Source organism: Brachycentrus maculatus, unplaced genomic scaffold, assembly GCF_059751285.1.
Source record: "Brachycentrus maculatus isolate JH-2025_06_01 unplaced genomic scaffold, ASM5975128v1 h1tg001505l, whole genome shotgun sequence".
NCBI classification, from domain to species: domain Eukaryota; kingdom Metazoa; phylum Arthropoda; class Insecta; order Trichoptera; family Brachycentridae; genus Brachycentrus; species Brachycentrus maculatus.
Genome location: NW_028282140.1, coordinates 62,501 through 80,296, shown reverse-complemented (window position 1 = coordinate 80,296; position 17,796 = coordinate 62,501). Strand labels below are relative to the sequence as shown.

The window sequence follows — 17,796 nt, the reverse complement described above, 5'->3', positions numbered from 1 at the left end:
GATTTTGTTACGTTAAAAAATCCTACATATTTGAAGTATAATATTTTAGTTCATTAACGCTTTATACAATAAATATATTATTCACCATTTAAAAATTAAAAATTTACTTAGATATATTACGTTATATTAAAACCATCTCAACACGCCTTTCTTAATTTTATAGATAATGCTTATCTCAGCCGTCCATTCTTTCCTTATATCACCATTCTGACATGTAACATATCGTTTTACCGCATATCCATCTGAGAGATCATAGTTGTGTACATAATATCGGCTTATTTGTTAACGCTGGTATTTTTTTGTATTGATATCGATAATACTAATCTCAGCCTTGCATTCTCTCATCACCATTCGAACATCTATCGTACATCGTTTTACTACACATTCGTCTTAGAGATTGCATTTCGACTGCATCCAGTCTGCTTTCATCCTTATTTTGCCAACTCCATGCTTCACTTTTTCACGTCCATGTTGGTACAAGGACTCCATTGTATACTGCCAGTACACAATATAATATAGAACTATTACTTATTTTTAATCGTGGCAGCAGCCAACTGCTCTGAACTTTACCCTGAACTTTCAAGTTCTTCAGAATTATCGTATTAATTTATATTGATAGGGTGACAATACGGAGTATTGAAAGTGAAACTATACCGGTTTATTTTCTATGATAAATGTCTTTGAAACTGTTTCAATACACCTATAAGACATTGTGAAGCAGTCGAACTTAAAACAAAGTTTATACAATGCCAAACTATAAGTTTCGTCAAACAATGTTTGTTCGCTCAATTGAAGTCAGTAGAGAATAACGAAAAAAGTGGTATTCTTCCTCCACACATTAATTGGCTTATGCCATAACTATCACACCGTTCGATGAGGAGAGGATAGAACGCCACACTTGTCTTTGCTGATCTACGCTTATTTCCTTCACATATATTTTTTAATTAACTTGGTTGTACTTGGTAAATACCACTATTTCTTAAAATCTTTTGTGAAAAATGATGTGAAATGCATCAAAACACGTGTCACAATAGATTTTAATAAATACTAGTAGTTACTAAATATAATTATAGTTAAAATTGATAGATTACTACAATGTTACTACCGAATCAATCAATGAAATTCCTTTATATTCACACATCTAGTCATTTTTTTTAGATGAGAGTTGCATTTTTTATTTACCTTGCATATTTTGTAAAAGGCTAATATATCATAAGGTAGATTTTTGTTTCTTCTTACAAAAAAATGTGTTATTTTACACTGTGTTGGGAACAGGAGGGATAACCTAATGTAGGCCAATCAGGAACTTCTCAGCATTTGCTCATTGCTGGAAGGAAACCACGTAAAATTCCTCAGAAAAAAACCGGACTGTTGACTGTCGTCAACAGATCTTCCGTTCCACTAGAAGAGGGTTCGGCATTTTGTGTCCTAGCTTGGTTTATGGTACCAATATCCTTCACTATTTTTATCATGTATAATACCACCTCCCGTGACAGTTCCTTATGAACTACATATCACGGATCCGATGTCAGATAGGTCCTCACCCAGGCTCCTGCAACGCGCCTCCAGCTGTTGTCTTTGAAAGCTAAAAATGGTACATAGCATCAACAGATGATATATCCATACTTCTCGGTCTAATTTCTCTAAGGTCTAAGGGCTGTGACCCATTTCGAAGCAATGACTCTTCTCCAGTTATCTCTTGATTGTGATCTCTTGAGGTGCTTGCTGCTGCCTTAACTTGCTCGGTGCATCGTGTGGGATATCTTCCTCTCCCTCTCTTCCCCTCCATGCTACCAATCACAACCAGTCGTTCCAGGCTATGATGTACGTCAACATTTATTCAACGTGTATGAAATGATCGCTTAAACCAGCCTATAACTAGTCGTAAGCTCAGTAAATATCTATCTTCCGTATTCCTCTTCATATATATTTAGATTTCAAAATGTTTTAATAAGTTCGTTCAACGTCTCCAGGAAACAATTTATTTTTCATCGCGTATACTAATATGATATGCAATACCATTATAACACATGTAAAGTTCAGATTTTGTAGTTTTATGTTTCAATGCTTTTAGGGAGAGCGTGTTATATTATTATTGTCGACGGGATTTGGAAGATTTTCACTTCGCTAACTGAGCTGTTGTCAGTTTGTTCGCAGTTCGTGAACTGAAGCCAGAGAGCTTTTATCGTTAAACTTTTAAGGCGATAAAAAATCTCTTGGCTTCCTTGCGCCCCTGGTATGTAACACACTTAGACTGGATTTTCTATGGGTTTATTATTATTAATCTTTTGTTGACGTAACTAAACTTTAACAGTATGAAATCAAATATAACTTTTAGTTGTTTTATGGCTGTGGTTAACTTATTGTCAAAAAATATATTATATTCTGTGATGACATATTTATTTTTATAGTATGGAACGTTTAAAATGGGATATTTGATAGCCTGAAACTCGATTTTCTTTGAATTCAGGTAACACAATTGATTTTTTCTTAAAACACTGTTTTTGTGTTGAAAAAAGAGTTTTCTTTTAAATGAAAATATTGTGTTGAAATGAAACTAGTTATTGAAAGGTAAGGAGTAAAAAAATATTGATATATCCTTTTTATATATTCTTAAAAAATTGTTACCATCCAGTTTTTCCTAGGGAAATATAATATTAATGAGATGAAAACAGGAATAAATTGTTAGTAAATTATATTAATAAAAAACAGTTTTAAAATAATGTATTTCACATCTTTTATTTTTTCAACTCTGCAGTAAAATAACTATAATATTTTTCTTAGTCTTAAAATGAACACATTAAATATCCTTTATTTTGTATCAATAACATAAATATTTTAATTGTATTTAAAACAGCTTTTTTTATTTTTTAAAATATTTTTTTAGCAATCATTGTAACATCATATAATGTTTTAAAATATATACAAAAAAGCTGCTCATTTGTGTTTAAAATATAAACGGCATTTGATTTTTTCTTTATAAATGGTCATTAAAATGGTCATTAAAAAAGTATTTTTTTATTGTGTATTCAAATGGGGCAAACATTTTACACAATTTAAATAATGTTAATATTAATATTTAGAAATTGATTTTATTTCGCTTTTCAACCATTAGAGTGCTGAAAATCGATATATCGAATCTGGTATACTTTTCAAAAGCGCGTCCGTCGATATAGCGACGATGACGCCAGTATATTTTGGTGGTCGAGCTTGGCGGTTGTGTTGCTGTGTACGTTTCTAAAGTTCCAATTAGTTAATTATATTCACAAATAAACAAATTCAACTTATTTTAAGTGAATAATAAAACATTATTTTTTTGTAAAAACCCATTGTTTTTGCCCTTACAATATCCACTCAATTTTCAATTTGACCATTTTTGCAAATAAGTCTTAACAATTTTGACACACATGAATCACCGCTTCGTGTAACTCTTTTTGTCTCAATTGAATGCCTATAACTCCCAAGATGAGTAAAAAGCCATTAAAAAAAGAAGAAGAAGACTCAATTGAAGATATAAAAAAAAAATGCATAGAGAACACAAGGCACTTCTAGAGTATGCCTACAAAAATTTAATGAAAAATCATTTTAAAATGAAGCTATTTCAGTGAGACTTATAAAATTTGGTAGAACAATTGATTTCTTGTTTTTTTTTATTAATCAGTCCCGATATTTATTTGACAAAACGTACATAAAAGAAAAATCTCAGCTCTAAAACGGTTAATCATCATCGCTTTCATCACCCAGATCAGGTTTGATAATCCCTAACCGTTTAGCTACGGATTTCACATTAGCTATTACCTCTTCTTGAACAAGGTTGAACGACATGGCGAGCAGTGATATCCCAAACAGCAGATACAAGGAACAGAGTGCTATGGATATCTCCGAGTTTGCTTTCACTCCTTGAGCTGGCACGAAGTCCCCGAAGCCGATCGTGGTCAGAGTGATGAAGCAGAAGTAAGCCGAGTCCAAGAGTGGCCAGTTCTCCCATTCGGAAAAGAGGAAGGCACCTGCGATGATGTAGGAAATAACTAGGAAGACGCAAAGCCAAATTGGCACGGGTTTGATCTGGAAAATTGAGACGAGAAAATTGAAATGGTGACTACACGAGAGATATCTATGGTGGTGGGATGAACCAAGCTTTTTAGTAACCACAAACTCTTTCATTTGTATGTGAGGTCCGATTCCTGGATTATATTCACATGCTTGAGAATTGCCAGAAAACATATTTTTCATTTTTTATTTAAGCTTATAATTTGACCAGTTAATTTATTTACAACATTTTTAGTGTGTCAAAATACTTGTTCACAAATCTGGATTATCGCCAATATGACTCAGTTTTACAATATTTTTGACACCTCACATTTTTCTTCATCTATGTTGAGATCTAATTCGAGATAATCCAGATTTGTGAACAAGTTATAACTTCACAAATTACTATACAAATTACAACTTTGTTAAACCCTCTATCAAAATTTTTTTAAAATTCTGAATAAATCAAAATTGTCAATAACCATGACAAAAATGACCTATTGTGTCAATTTTTTGTCCTTAAAAAAATTATAAAACAAATTAATTGAAAGCAAATTTAGGCCTGAAACTTTTGGACACTATATTTTTCATGCTGATTTTTAAGCGTTTACTAAAACAACTTCTCACCTGATTTTTTGGCTGATAATATCCATCTTCATACGCGTCTGTATCGTACTCATCCATATACTTGGCCTGCCGGTGAACAGATATACCCATGGGAGACATTATCCTGGCGCTGGGAGCTGAAGACAAGCATAATCACATAAGGTATTCCCACCACAACAAAACAACAATATCATATTTTCAATGAAATAATAAAACACTTGTATACAACCATTTTTTGAGTAAATTAATAAAAACATGGCTATTTTCAATTTAAATTTTACTTGGCGAAAACACATATTTCTAAAAATCTATTGTAACATGTATTTCCCTGTTTGTTGGATGATTTATGTTGACATGGAATGGGTACTATTCACACACACACACACACACACACACTCACCCCAACCAACATAACTTTCATAAGAATAACATTATCTGAGGATTTTTTTGATTGGCCGTAGTTTTGTTAATTGTTGTTGTATATTGTTTTGTAGTGGCTGTAAAAATCCTAAATAAAATAAAAATAAAAAAAAAATATTTCGATGCATTCGGCACCATTTTCAAATACCGTATACGAATTTATTGTAACTGCAGACAGTTGGTAGAATTCCATATTGAATTGTAGGGTACCATATCCAAAATTAAACAAGGTTAATTGGTTGAATTCTACATTTATTTATGTATATGTTAAACACTGCTGATGTGCACAGGGTTTGATAATGTTCTAAGAAGACGAAACGCGTCACGTATTAACATATATATAAATAAATGTAGAATTATATCAAATAAACCTTCTTTAATTTTGGATATATTACCCAACAACCGTATTTGAAGCTAGGTCCAAATTTTAGTGATGTGTCCATGAGATGTCGAAGGATGAAGAGCGGTTAGGATCTGTTTTATTTTACCAATGGGGACATGAACAATATGAAGGAGGCTTTAGTCATTGCCACATTGCCAATTTTGTTTATTTTTACAAATATTTTTATCAATTTCTTTTTTTTTCTGAATGATGCAGTTAGTGACTTTTTGTAATAATATTTTTTAGACTTTTAGGTTATTGCTGTATTTATCAAGTGAATTTCAAATCATAAATTAAAACATATAAGCACAAATTGACTACTGAAGCAATTATTGAAATTAAACACGTCTAGTATTGAGAACATCTGTAGTTCTAGAAACTAGTCGTGTTTACATTAATAAAAAAATATGTTTATCCACAAAATTAATACCAAATCAATTTATATTAAAAACGACTAGTTTCGATAACTAAAGATATCCTCGATCTATATGCGATCCCTCAGACGAATGTGTGGCAAAACGATGTTTGATAGATGTTCGAATGATGAAATAAGGAAAGAATGTAAGGCTGAGATAAGCATTATCGATAAAATTAAGAAAAGTGTGTTGAGATGGTTTGGACATGTGGAGCGTATGAGTAAAGAAAGAACGGTTCAACAAATTTATGAGGCGAATGTAGTTGGAAAAAGAAGCAGAGGACGACCGAGGAAAACTTGGCACAATCAGGTATGTCAAATACTTGAAAGCGGCCGGGTCAGGAGTCGTAATAATCGTCGGGTATGTATGAGGAGATGCATGAATGTAGAAGAGGCAAAGAATGTTTGCAAAGACAGAGTGGTGTGGCGTTCGATTCTCTCTGCATACCCCTGCGGGGAAGCGGCGTGATGGTTAGTTAGTTTTAGTTAGTTAAGATATCCTCATCTCATTAAAAAACTGAAAAAGTGGTTTAATGAAAATATTGATTTTTTTTATTTAAATTATCATATTATTCCACAGAATTAATGCCAAATCAATAAAATATACAACATCATCTAACAGGTGATATTAAACTGGTAAGTTTATTTTATTCAATAAGATAAATCGACTGCTATAAGGTTTTATTAAAAATATAGAAAAAATATTTTTCTTGTTTGCTTACATATACATAAGTTCAATATTTTTTCCTGACTTCAAAAAAATGAAACTGATAGAAAAAGGGAATATTTAATAAAACAAACACTTTTTTGTATGTTAAAAGTTTGTCATGAACCTCTGATGATGACAAGGTACTTATCTAAACCTGTTGGAGAATACAAATAAAAAAGTGGTTAAAAACAATGTTTTAATTTTATTTTAGTAATAAAAACAAAATCTTACCGTGTTCTCTCTCTCTCTTTCTCTGTCTAGCTGCTCGTTGCGCAGCTAGCTCCGTCTCGCTTATATAGTGCTCCGGCTCTTCGTCCTCGCAGTAAGGGCTGACGTCATCGTCACTCTCATACCGGTCTCTATGGTGCCTTGGCCTGCTGTCCCTGTCTCTTCCATCTCTGTTACCCCGATCGTCTAATCGCTGGAGAATAGACTACAAGACAAGACAAGATACATGACAGAGTGAGATGGCAGGGTAAAATAAAAAGTGACAAACTATAAACGGTTTTCGTAAAAAAAGATTTTTGAAAACAAAGAAACCTTGAACAAACGAAGCTATGGAAAGTATTATCTAAGTATAGAGAAAGCAGAAATCTTTTCCGAGGCACTGCAGCTTTGTAAGAGAATAGTACTGCATGCATTAGGGTAAATGGCTCAGTTTCATCTTAGTTTGGCGTCTCTAAAGGTGTTAAGTAGGGGTGTGTAATGTCACTGTGGCTGTTAAATCTTTATTATTTTTTGACATCTCATCAAAGATGAAGAAGAATATGGAAATATGGGCATTTACGGGGCTGCCGACCGTCATAGGCTGGTTTAAGTGATCACTTTACACACGTGTAACATTCACAAATTCTACCCATTATTGACAACCACACTACTCAAATACTTGGAAGTTCTATGTATATATATAAGAACCAATTTTGAAACATTATTCTCGAATAACTAGAACTTCACTAGAGACGTCTATTCATACGCCCCGTAAATGCCGAGACTTCCATATTCTTCTTTATCTTTGATGAGAAATTAAAAAAAATAATATGAAAATAACTCCTTTAATTAGAGATATTCCAAATTTTGTGATCGAAGATTTGGACACACTCAAAATGTTGTTCAATATTTACATGGATAATTGAATGAAAGAACTGAAAGGTAAGTTTTGAAGCTAAAATGGTAAATTCGACTGTATGTCGCCTTTAAGTAATACTTGTGATGCTGTAATTCTTGCCCATAATATAGACCTACCTATGGCTCTGGTGACAAAGGGGTATTATGTTTGCAACGAAATTGATTTACTGAGGAATGTTGACAAATCTAAAGTAAAAATAGCAACAAAAAAAGATGGAAGTAGACTGAAACTAGTCTAAATGCGATTTTTCAGATGTTCAAAATTTAGTATGAATGTTCGAATAGTGAAATAAAGGAATTACTAGGCTACGAGAAGCATTATCAATAAAAAAAAGCTGTTGAGATAATATGGGTATGTAGAAAGAATAAATTGTACAAATTTACAATGATAAAATCTGGAACATGTTCACTATAAGGCTCCCTTGAGGTGATTTATCACAAAAACAGCGCCTTATAAATTTTCCAATATTGTTTTTTACTACTAAAATTACTATACTTAAAAATAAAATTTTACTTACATCTCTATATCTGCTTCTAGCATCTTCAACCTCCAAACTGTGCCTAAATTTGTCCCTTCTTTGATCCCGATTGTTTCTTTGATCCATATTACTTCTGAAGTCTCCTGTACTCCTGACGTGATCATCCCTTATTCTTGGAAGTTCTAAATCATCTTTGGACCCTTTGGATGCTGCGCTCCTTTCAAATCGAGGACTTCTATCGATTCTCGGACTCCTCTCTCCCTCCAAGTCTCGCGGATGTTGGATAGGCTCATCTTCTATGTAGAAGTCATTCCTGCGATGTCTTGGAAGAGATTTACTTCGCATTGTCATCATTTCTTCTCCGCTGTCCACGTCTTCAGGGTCATATATATTTCTGCCACTCCTACCTGGAATCATAAACAAAAAGTTTTTTTTTAATATCAATTACATATTTGCTAAATATATATGTACATATGTGGAGGTCCTCACCAAAAAATTACATTTCCAATATTGCACAAAAAATCATTTCAATGCAAATCTGTTCTGTTTACTGTATTCTATCCAAATCTTTATAAAAGTTGCTACAAAACGTGACCAATTCTGTGTAAAAGCAATATAAAATCATTAAATCGCACCAAAACGTAACAATTTTACAAGCTAGAATTCCTGATTACTTAAAATCAATTAAAATAGAAATGTAACGTTTTGGTGAGGATCTCAACATGTGTACATTCATTTATAAGTTCATCAACAACCTTTTTTGCTAACCTTTTTTGCAGAGACCTTCCAAGCCACCTTTAGTGTCTTATAGGTGGAATTTTTACATGGGTTTTTTTATTGAAACATAATATTCAAACAACAAAAAAGGAAAAAAAATATTAAAATACTTTGTTTTACAATATTAGTAAAATCAACTCTTGATTATTTATTCATTCCTTTATTTTGGATTTGGTCCATATTTTCGTTAGCCGTCTTACTTCCACGGGCAACGAATTAAAAATGTAAGGAGCTATGTATTATAGTGTACTCTTGGGACCATCAATCGCTTGTTGTAGATGAAAAGAGTATCATAGTTGTGTAATAGAGGATTTTTCACATTTAACTATATTGATGTAGCAAAGTTATTTTATACATAATGGTACAATATCCTACACAGAAATTATTGGACGCATAAATAATAATCTGAAGTTGTGCACTACATAAAATTCTTGCGTGTTAGTGGCATTTTATATTCAAAACATTTATATGAGTAAAAACACGTATTCTTTTATTTATATGTATGTACTAATAAAACGTATACTTTGAAGATAGTACAGAAGATATATTAAGTTATATGTCATAAGTGTTTCTTTTAAGATATTGTTTGTAACGTTTTTCCATTTTATCGAAAATCTGCTATGTATGACGCAGTCAATAATGTTTTTTCCTGTTTTACAGAACTGAGCGCAAAACATTGTAACTAATTTAATGCCATTTTTCATAAGACCGAAGCTTTTCGCCCTATACTTTTCAAGTTTTATTAATACTTGTAAAAGCTTTCTCAAACCAAAATCACAGTTTTAATATAGTTTCTGCGTTCCGATCGGAATGATTTATGCTTGGAAAACAGAGCTTTGTCAACCTCCCACGACAAAACAAATAATTAATTTAGAAACTATGAGTAATACTTAAACAGTCGAAGAACGATCTGTGCTAACTTGTGTAACAAAATATTTATTTAAGCTTATTTACTTCAATTCGATTACTTCCAATAAATACGCAAATGCTTAAGTTCTCTTTGCTTTGCATAATAATTTATTGGTTTTGGAGATTACTCTTCAAATATATTTGGATTTCATGGCTGTTTAATTTGATCTCTCGAAAGCCTACACTATTTACAGAAAGAGTAAATAAAATGATCTTTAAATATTCATTGAATTTGTGAACGAAGATATTGGATTGTTCTTAAACACATTTATTATCGAATAAAACATTCATTTTCGCATGTAACATATTTATATTCAAGTTTTATTTTTAACATACCCTTACTTTTAAACCATTGACTTGAAAAATAACATTAGTTTTTCAAAAAAAAAGTTGAATCAATGTTGAGACGTGATGATTGGTCAATTATACGAAAACAAAATGATGAAGGAAAGTCCTAATACATACATTTATAAATAAATAGGGGGAGAGAAATAGAGAGATTCGTGTCAACAACATACAACTACCAGTTACTTATCGTTCAATCATTTTAAGACTATGATAACTGAAAAGAATCCAAATCATAAATCATAGTCTGGTACACAACATAGGGAAGTTTTTTTTTCTACGGAAACAAAACATTATTTTACCAATGTACTTTCGGTTTTTAATTGGAATGCAAAAAAAAAATAAAAAATCTAATCTGAAATATATTTGTAAAATCTATCATATAATAAAATAACATTTATATATAAAGTGTAGTTCCACCAAGAAATTTCAATATAAAACTTAAAACTTATAATCATTTTAAAAATGATTTTCGTGACATAAATCCCTCTTTCTCTCTCTCTCTCTCTCTTTCTCTTTCTCTTTCTCTTAAATATTCAAATATACATTTAAAACTGCAATATTTTTTGGAAAAAAAACAAGTTCATGTTAAAAAAAGAAAACACGTTTTACACTATGGATCTTTCTATACTGTGAATTTGATATTTACCTTTGGGTCCAGCATATTCAGGATCCACAGCATACTTGTTGAATAGTACTGGAGTTCTCGCAACCATTCGAGGATCTAATTCTGTGTTGGTTCTAGCTTCGGACGAACTCCTTTTCTGACGTCGATCAAGTGAAGTAGCTCGTGGAGAAGGCGTTGCTGTTGGAATAACACAGGGATATTTCTAAACCCTCTTATATTTGTTAGTTTGTTAACTTCTGCAGGAATGTATATATATAATATATATATATATATATATATATATATATATATATATATATATATATATATATATATATATATATATATATATATATATATATATATATATATATATATATATACCAAAAACTTCACGCACTCCGTACACCATATGAAAAAGTGATACAAATAAAAAGTGGTTAATGCAAGGTTGTTTTATTTTATAAAATTTGTATTTTTGTTAAAAATTAAGAAATAAATTACTAGCTTTACTGATGAAGATGCTTAGACCTCCATCTTCTTTCATATAAACGATAGATGCTTAATCTTAAGGTTTTTTTCTAAAGAGGTTGGTAGGCTTGGTTTTCAAGAGAAATTTTATATTGATATATTTTATATATGCTTTTATATTGATAAATCATACCTTTTATTTGTAGGGTGAATAATGAGTATCAGATGAGAATAAATAATAAAAAATAAGTTAATCTTTACCCGCTATTCTGGTTGGAGCTTGGCTATAGGACCTCTGAGTTCTGGGCTGATGGGCCTGTCTTCCCCTCATAGTCCCGCCCCGATAGTTGTGCATGAACGCGTACTGTTTCGAAGCGCCAGCAGGAGCAGTGTCGCTATATCGGGACAACTGCGATGATCGAAGATTACGTCCCCGATTGAAGCGAGGAGTGTCATCATTGTATCTGTACAAAATATTCAAACGTAACAGCATAGATAAAGAAGAATATAGAAGTCTGGACATTTCACGGGGCTTACAACTTTCATAGCTGTTTGTGTAGGATTTAGGATTTTTACGGAGTGTGCGGAAGTTTTTTGGTGAGAGTACTTTAATGTTTTTGAATTAATATAGACCCTGATGATGACAAGGTTCTTGTTGAAATCGGTAGGTTAAATTTAATTAATAAAAAAGTGGTTATAATAAAAATGTAATAATCAGTCTTGGTAAAGAAACGGTTAGCTTCGAAACCGGTAGACATTGTAATTAAGTTATAAAAAAATATTTTTAGTGATAGTTTAAAACAAAGTTACATTTTATTTGTGAGAAATATTTGTATTTTTATTATTTACAAAAACACTTTAATGTCGTTCTATTTCTAAATCTACATTACATATATGTAAATCTATGCATATTAGAATGCATCGGTCATATATGATCTTACCTGCATTCTGTATCAGAGTACGAATGGGGCAGACTGTCGATTGCAACAAACCCGCTGTCACCGGACCTCTGGGATATCCGAGCTGGTTTCCGGCACGATGCAGATCTTGATCTGTTTCCGTATCTATTACTGAAAAATTAAACGAAAATTAAGGTTAACATATCGTTCAATCCTTTCAACAACGTCATGGATCAAAAAACTTGATTTTTCAGGAGATCGTTTTTAAAGTTTAAACATATAATGAAATGTATTAAAAATAAATCAAGCCTCTTATTGAACTTTTTACTACACAACAGATCTTTTTAGGTAAAACCTGAAATCTTCATTCGAAAAATATTTATAAGTATATTTAAAAAAAATAAAACAAAACATTTTCTTTAAAATGCAAATACAACACTTTCTGCCCTAGGGCGGGTAAATATTAAGTTAAAAATATGCCGTTTTTGCTGGGATATAGTAAAGATATTAAATTTTCTGGGCATTCCGAAAACACGCACAACTGAAAATTGACGATTTTTGATATATGACGATATTGAAAGGAGTGAGCTATATGAAGAGCTGTGTTTCATAATTATTCCTGGATCATCATTCATTATTCATTATTTATGCATTTTATCTTGCTGAGCTGATTGTAATTCTGTATTTTGTATTTCATTTATTTGGTTTAATATTTATGAGAAAAACATGGCACGACCAGGTATGCCAAATACTTGAAAGTGGTCAGGTTAGAAGTCGTAACAATCGGCGGGAATGTATGAGGAGATGCATGAACGTGGAAGAGGCGAAGAATGTTTGCAAGGACAGAGTGGTGTGGCGCTCTATTCTCTCTGCCTACCCCTGCGGGGAAGCGGCGTGATGGTTAGTTAGTTTTAGTTAGTTAGTTGGTTTTTATGTTAAATCTAAGTTATCTCTTTATAGGGGTGTTAGGCCACCTCATGACTCACCAAAAAATGAAAATATGACCTCACTAAAAGTGCCTCAAGATATTTCCACTGGGGTCATAGTTTAATTTTTTGGTGAGTTATAAGCTGGCCTAACACCCCTCAAAAGGAATATGTTGGATTATGGGATACCCTGTATAATATGATACATTTTTTAACATGTTTGAGTGTTCACATCACTTTTCTACAGAGCCGGATCAGACAAACATTAAAAATAAATACATTTTCGTTTTATTCGTAAGAGATCCACTTTATCATCTCCCGCCTTGCTCGTGTATTATGTATTTGAGTTCGTCTTTCAATGGCACAAAGGCGGAACGTTCTGCCTTGCTGCGGCTTTGTTCTGTGTGCTCTTACGGGAATGGCGAGGCAGAAATGGGACAAGAAGAACGCGGAGATGCACCCTACATGTGTACGTATAAGTCCGATACAGAAATAAATGGTACTTATTTTTTTCAAGCACACAAAACAAATCAGTATAATACGTTTTACTATAGAAAGTGAACTATGAATGATAAGGAAAGTGTCAACAATGCTTTTGATAAAAAAAATTAATACGTGGTTTTATAATTTGAATTCTTGAAATTGTACATGGTCATTTTGTTATTCTTCTTCTAACCCTTGTCCGCACCCAATGGTGCGTAGGGCACTGCGTCGTATTCACGCAGTATTATCTTGGTCAATACTTACATGAAGGCTAGGTGATCACTCCTGCAAGGAATCAGTCCAGGATAATATTAAATGTAAAATCACTTATATTTATTTTCACCCTCACCCTAGGAGTGGAACACAGGACCTCCAGAACGGTAACTTAACACGCTTACCATTATACCACGGAGGCAGACGAATTACAGATTTTTTTAAAGTAATAATCCGTGAAGGCACTACTTTTATAGGCTTGCCTGTAGGTAGGATAGTTAGAAAAGGGAAAGTAAATGTGACAAACACAATACAAACACCTAGACCAATTATTGAAAATAAATATATCTTGAATTTATTTTACAATTTGCGGGAATAAAACCCGCGACGCTAGTTTCACACTTGAACGTCTAGCCCCGTAAATGCCCAGACTTTCATGTTCTTCATCTTTGTTGAGATGTCAAAAAAATAATGTAAAAAAATAACTAGGTACTAATAGGAGATAATCCAGATTTGTGATCTAGTATTTTGACACACTCAAAATGTTATAAGTTATATTTTATTGTTTTATGTTTTGGTTATAATTTCGTGGTTTTTGTATGATTTTTATTTGTATATCTAAGTTCAAACCAACTCAACTCTTTCAGTCCCGTCGGGACAGTACGTCCCGGGAGCCTATTAAAAAAAAACGGGATATATGTTATATTCCCACCAGACACTCCTATATTTGTCGCCACTTAAGCTCGTCAACAAATTCAAACATGTTACATTTTTTTACATCAGTGAAGCATTCGGTCAAGTGTTTAATGATAATAATAATTTTTGCCAATTTAAAAAGCACTTTTATCGTAAAATACTACCTCAAAGGTGCTCTGCTGGGATATAGTAAAAAGCATTGTTTATTCTTGGATGTAACAATGAGGAAAGTTTGTTAAAAATATGAAATTTCATCAGTTTTTTAGATAAAATTAGATCTTGCTGTAGGCCAAAGTTTATATCTTGTAAAGCTGTTTAAATAAAACGGAATGATTGGGCTTGTTCATAAGTAAAAAATGAAATTTCCAACCATTAAATAATTTATTCAAAAGAATATAAATAACTGAAGTATGATGTTATATTGTATATTGATTCGGCATTAACTTTGAGAATTGTCTTGTTGATTATTTATTTTAAAAATTAACTTGTACAATACAACTTATTGAGTTTTGTTTCATTACACACGACTAGTTTCGAAAACAGTTATTTAGTTACAGTTGTTTAGATCGACTGGTGATTATAAAAAGTAACAAGCAAAAAAAATCGGGTGTTTATAGAGGTGGGTGGGGTAAAAAATATCTGGGGAGGGGGGTTAAGGGGCAGAACTTTTTGTAATGGGAACTTAGACAATAATGGTGACGTATTTCGAAAACTCATATTATTTTATAATGGTTTTTTCAGAATTACAATTTATATATATTTCTAAATAGTTAATGACTTGTTCTTTGTATGTGACTATAATAATTTAAATGTATTCATATTATTTTTGACATCTCATCCAAGATGAAGAATAATATGGAATTCTGGGCATTTACGCGGCTGACGACCGTCATAGGCTTGTTTAAGTCATCACTTTTCACACGTTGGTGTAAAGTGATCACTTAAATTAGAGTGGATCCTGTAATCGGAGAAAATCTAGATTTTGTGAACAAGTATTTGGACACACTCAAAATGTTGTAAGTGCATTTAAGTCAAAGGAGTGATTTGTTTCTGTTAAGTGATTTGCGAACTCTGAAAAATAATTGCTAGTAATTCCACGGCGATGTTCTTTGATTCTAATTTTGGTGATTATAATCATTTGTTATAAGTATGATGTGTTATGTCGAAGAATCTCCTAAAATGAAGCAACGAATGAACACATTAAAAAAGTCGGTGATACCAAATAACAATATGGCATATGAATTTAGCGTCATTGTAATAATTAGTGATATTTGTGTACCAAACAGTTACAATAATTTCAGCAGCGATATTCTCTATTCAGTTGTAAATACCGATCCCCTCTCCAAACGATATTACTCGTAAATGCATCGCATACTGTTCCAAGCTATTACAGCCTCAGTGTGGAATTTCTAATCATATCCAAATTAATTAATAGGTACTCATGCATTACGGATGGAGAATGAATCATCATATCTTTAAACTCAACTGAAATGATATGTTTGCACCTACATATATATGTATAATCCAGCTAAGCAAATGAAAACCTAAATTATATAAAAACCCATATTATATATCGCTCACTCCTTTCAAGAACGTCATAAATCAAAAAACTTGATTTTTCAGGAGAACGTTTTTAAAGTTTAAAAGTATAATACAATGTATTAAAAATAAATATCAAGCCACTTACTGAACTTTTTACTGTGCAACAGATCTTATAAGGTAAAACCTTAAGGTTTTTTCTACATTTGAAAAATATTTAGTATGTTAAAAAAAAAATTAAACAAAACCTTTTCTTCAAAATGGAAAAACAACACTTTCTGCCCTGTAGCGGGTAAATATTAAGTTAAAAATATGCTGCCTTTGCTGAGATATAGTACATTTTCTAGGCATTCCGAAAATATGCATAACTCAAAATTGACAAATTTTGATTTATGACGTTCTTGAAAGGAGTGAGCGATATTAGCTATAGCAAATTAAAATCAGCGAAAGCTAAACTGGCACTACACAACGGAGTCCTGGTTCCGACCCTAATGTATGGAAGTGAAACATGGAGTTGGTAAAAGAAGGATGAAAGTAGACTGGATGCAGTCGAAATGCGATCTCTCATAAGAATGTGCGACAAAACGATGTATGATAGATGTTCGAATAGTGAAATAAGGAAGGAATTCAAAGCTGAGACAAGCATTATCGATAAAATTAAGAAAAGTGTGTTGAGATGGTTTGGACATGTAGAACGAATGAGTAAGGAAAGAACGGTAAAACAAATTTATGAGGTGAATGTAATTGGAAAAAGGAGCAGAGGAAGACTGAAAAAAACTTGGCACGATCAAGTATGCCAAAAACTTGAAAGTGGTCAGGTTAGGAGTCGAAACAATCGGCAGGTATGTATGAGGATATGCATGAACGTGGAAGAGGCAAAGAATGTTTGCAACAACAGAGTAGTATGGCGTTCTATTTTCTCTGACTACCCCTGCGGGGAAGCGGCGTGATGATTAGTTAGTTAGTTAGTTATTCCAGCTTTTTAATTCACCCTTCAGATGGTTTATCAGTAATAAAGGTATCAACTTGAAATAAAACATCTGTCGTTTTTATACAAGAATTTATATAGGGATATGAAAGTCTGAGTTAGGCTCAATATTTATATAATATTCGTAGAATAAAAAATCCAATATCTGATAATTCACTATTAAAAGAAGGTTACAAATAAAAATAAATGGTTACAAATATTTTTATAATTTACAAGTCAAATGGACGCATCTTAAATTTCTTTATAAAATTAATTAACTTTTTTTTCACCACTTTTGTTATTAATACTTGTCATCATCAGGGTTTATTTTAAATAAAAAACATTAAAACATTCTCACCAAAAACTTCCACACACTACATAAAAATCCTAAATGTTATTTTTAAAAAACAAATTATAAAAATAACATTTAGGATTTCTATGGAGTGTGTAAAAGTTTTTGGTGATATTGTTTTAATGTTTTTAAAATAAACCCTGATGATGACAAGGTATTGTCAAAACAGGTAGGTTAAATTGGATTAATAAAAAAGTGGTGAAAAAAAGTTAATTAATTTATGAAGATATTAAACTTTCAAGAAATTAAAATTTAATTTCAGGCTCTCTCCCCTGAAAAAGGTATGTACCCATACTAATTTGAAATGAATCTCACCTATGTTCAATAGAGTTAGCTTTATAATTCACAGATTCAAAAATCAAAAAATGTTTGGTAAAAATATATGTGTACAAACATGAATATATGTATATATCAAACAAACATTAATGCATTATATGATAGATGCTT

General features: G+C 31.9%; 1 protein-coding gene across 1 annotated transcript in view; it reads right to left on the bottom strand.

The window, feature by feature from the left end:
* Positions 1-3,636: 3,636 nt before the first annotated feature.
* The window catches only part of LOC148298913 (uncharacterized), a 17,349-nt gene continuing 3,189 nt past the window's right edge, over positions 3,637-17,796 (bottom strand). Inside the window, exons 3-9 of the mRNA XM_088276536.1 lie at positions 12,216-12,344; positions 11,536-11,738; positions 10,846-11,001; positions 8,205-8,572; positions 6,793-6,994; positions 4,657-4,772; positions 3,637-4,065 (exon numbers count right to left, since the gene is read on the bottom strand). Of these exons, the coding sequence (XP_088132662.1) occupies positions 3,718-4,065; positions 4,657-4,772; positions 6,793-6,994; positions 8,205-8,572; positions 10,846-11,001; positions 11,536-11,738; positions 12,216-12,344 (1,522 nt within the window). The 3' untranslated portion in view covers positions 3,637-3,717. The remainder of the gene's footprint in view (positions 4,066-4,656; positions 4,773-6,792; positions 6,995-8,204; positions 8,573-10,845; positions 11,002-11,535; positions 11,739-12,215; positions 12,345-17,796) is intronic.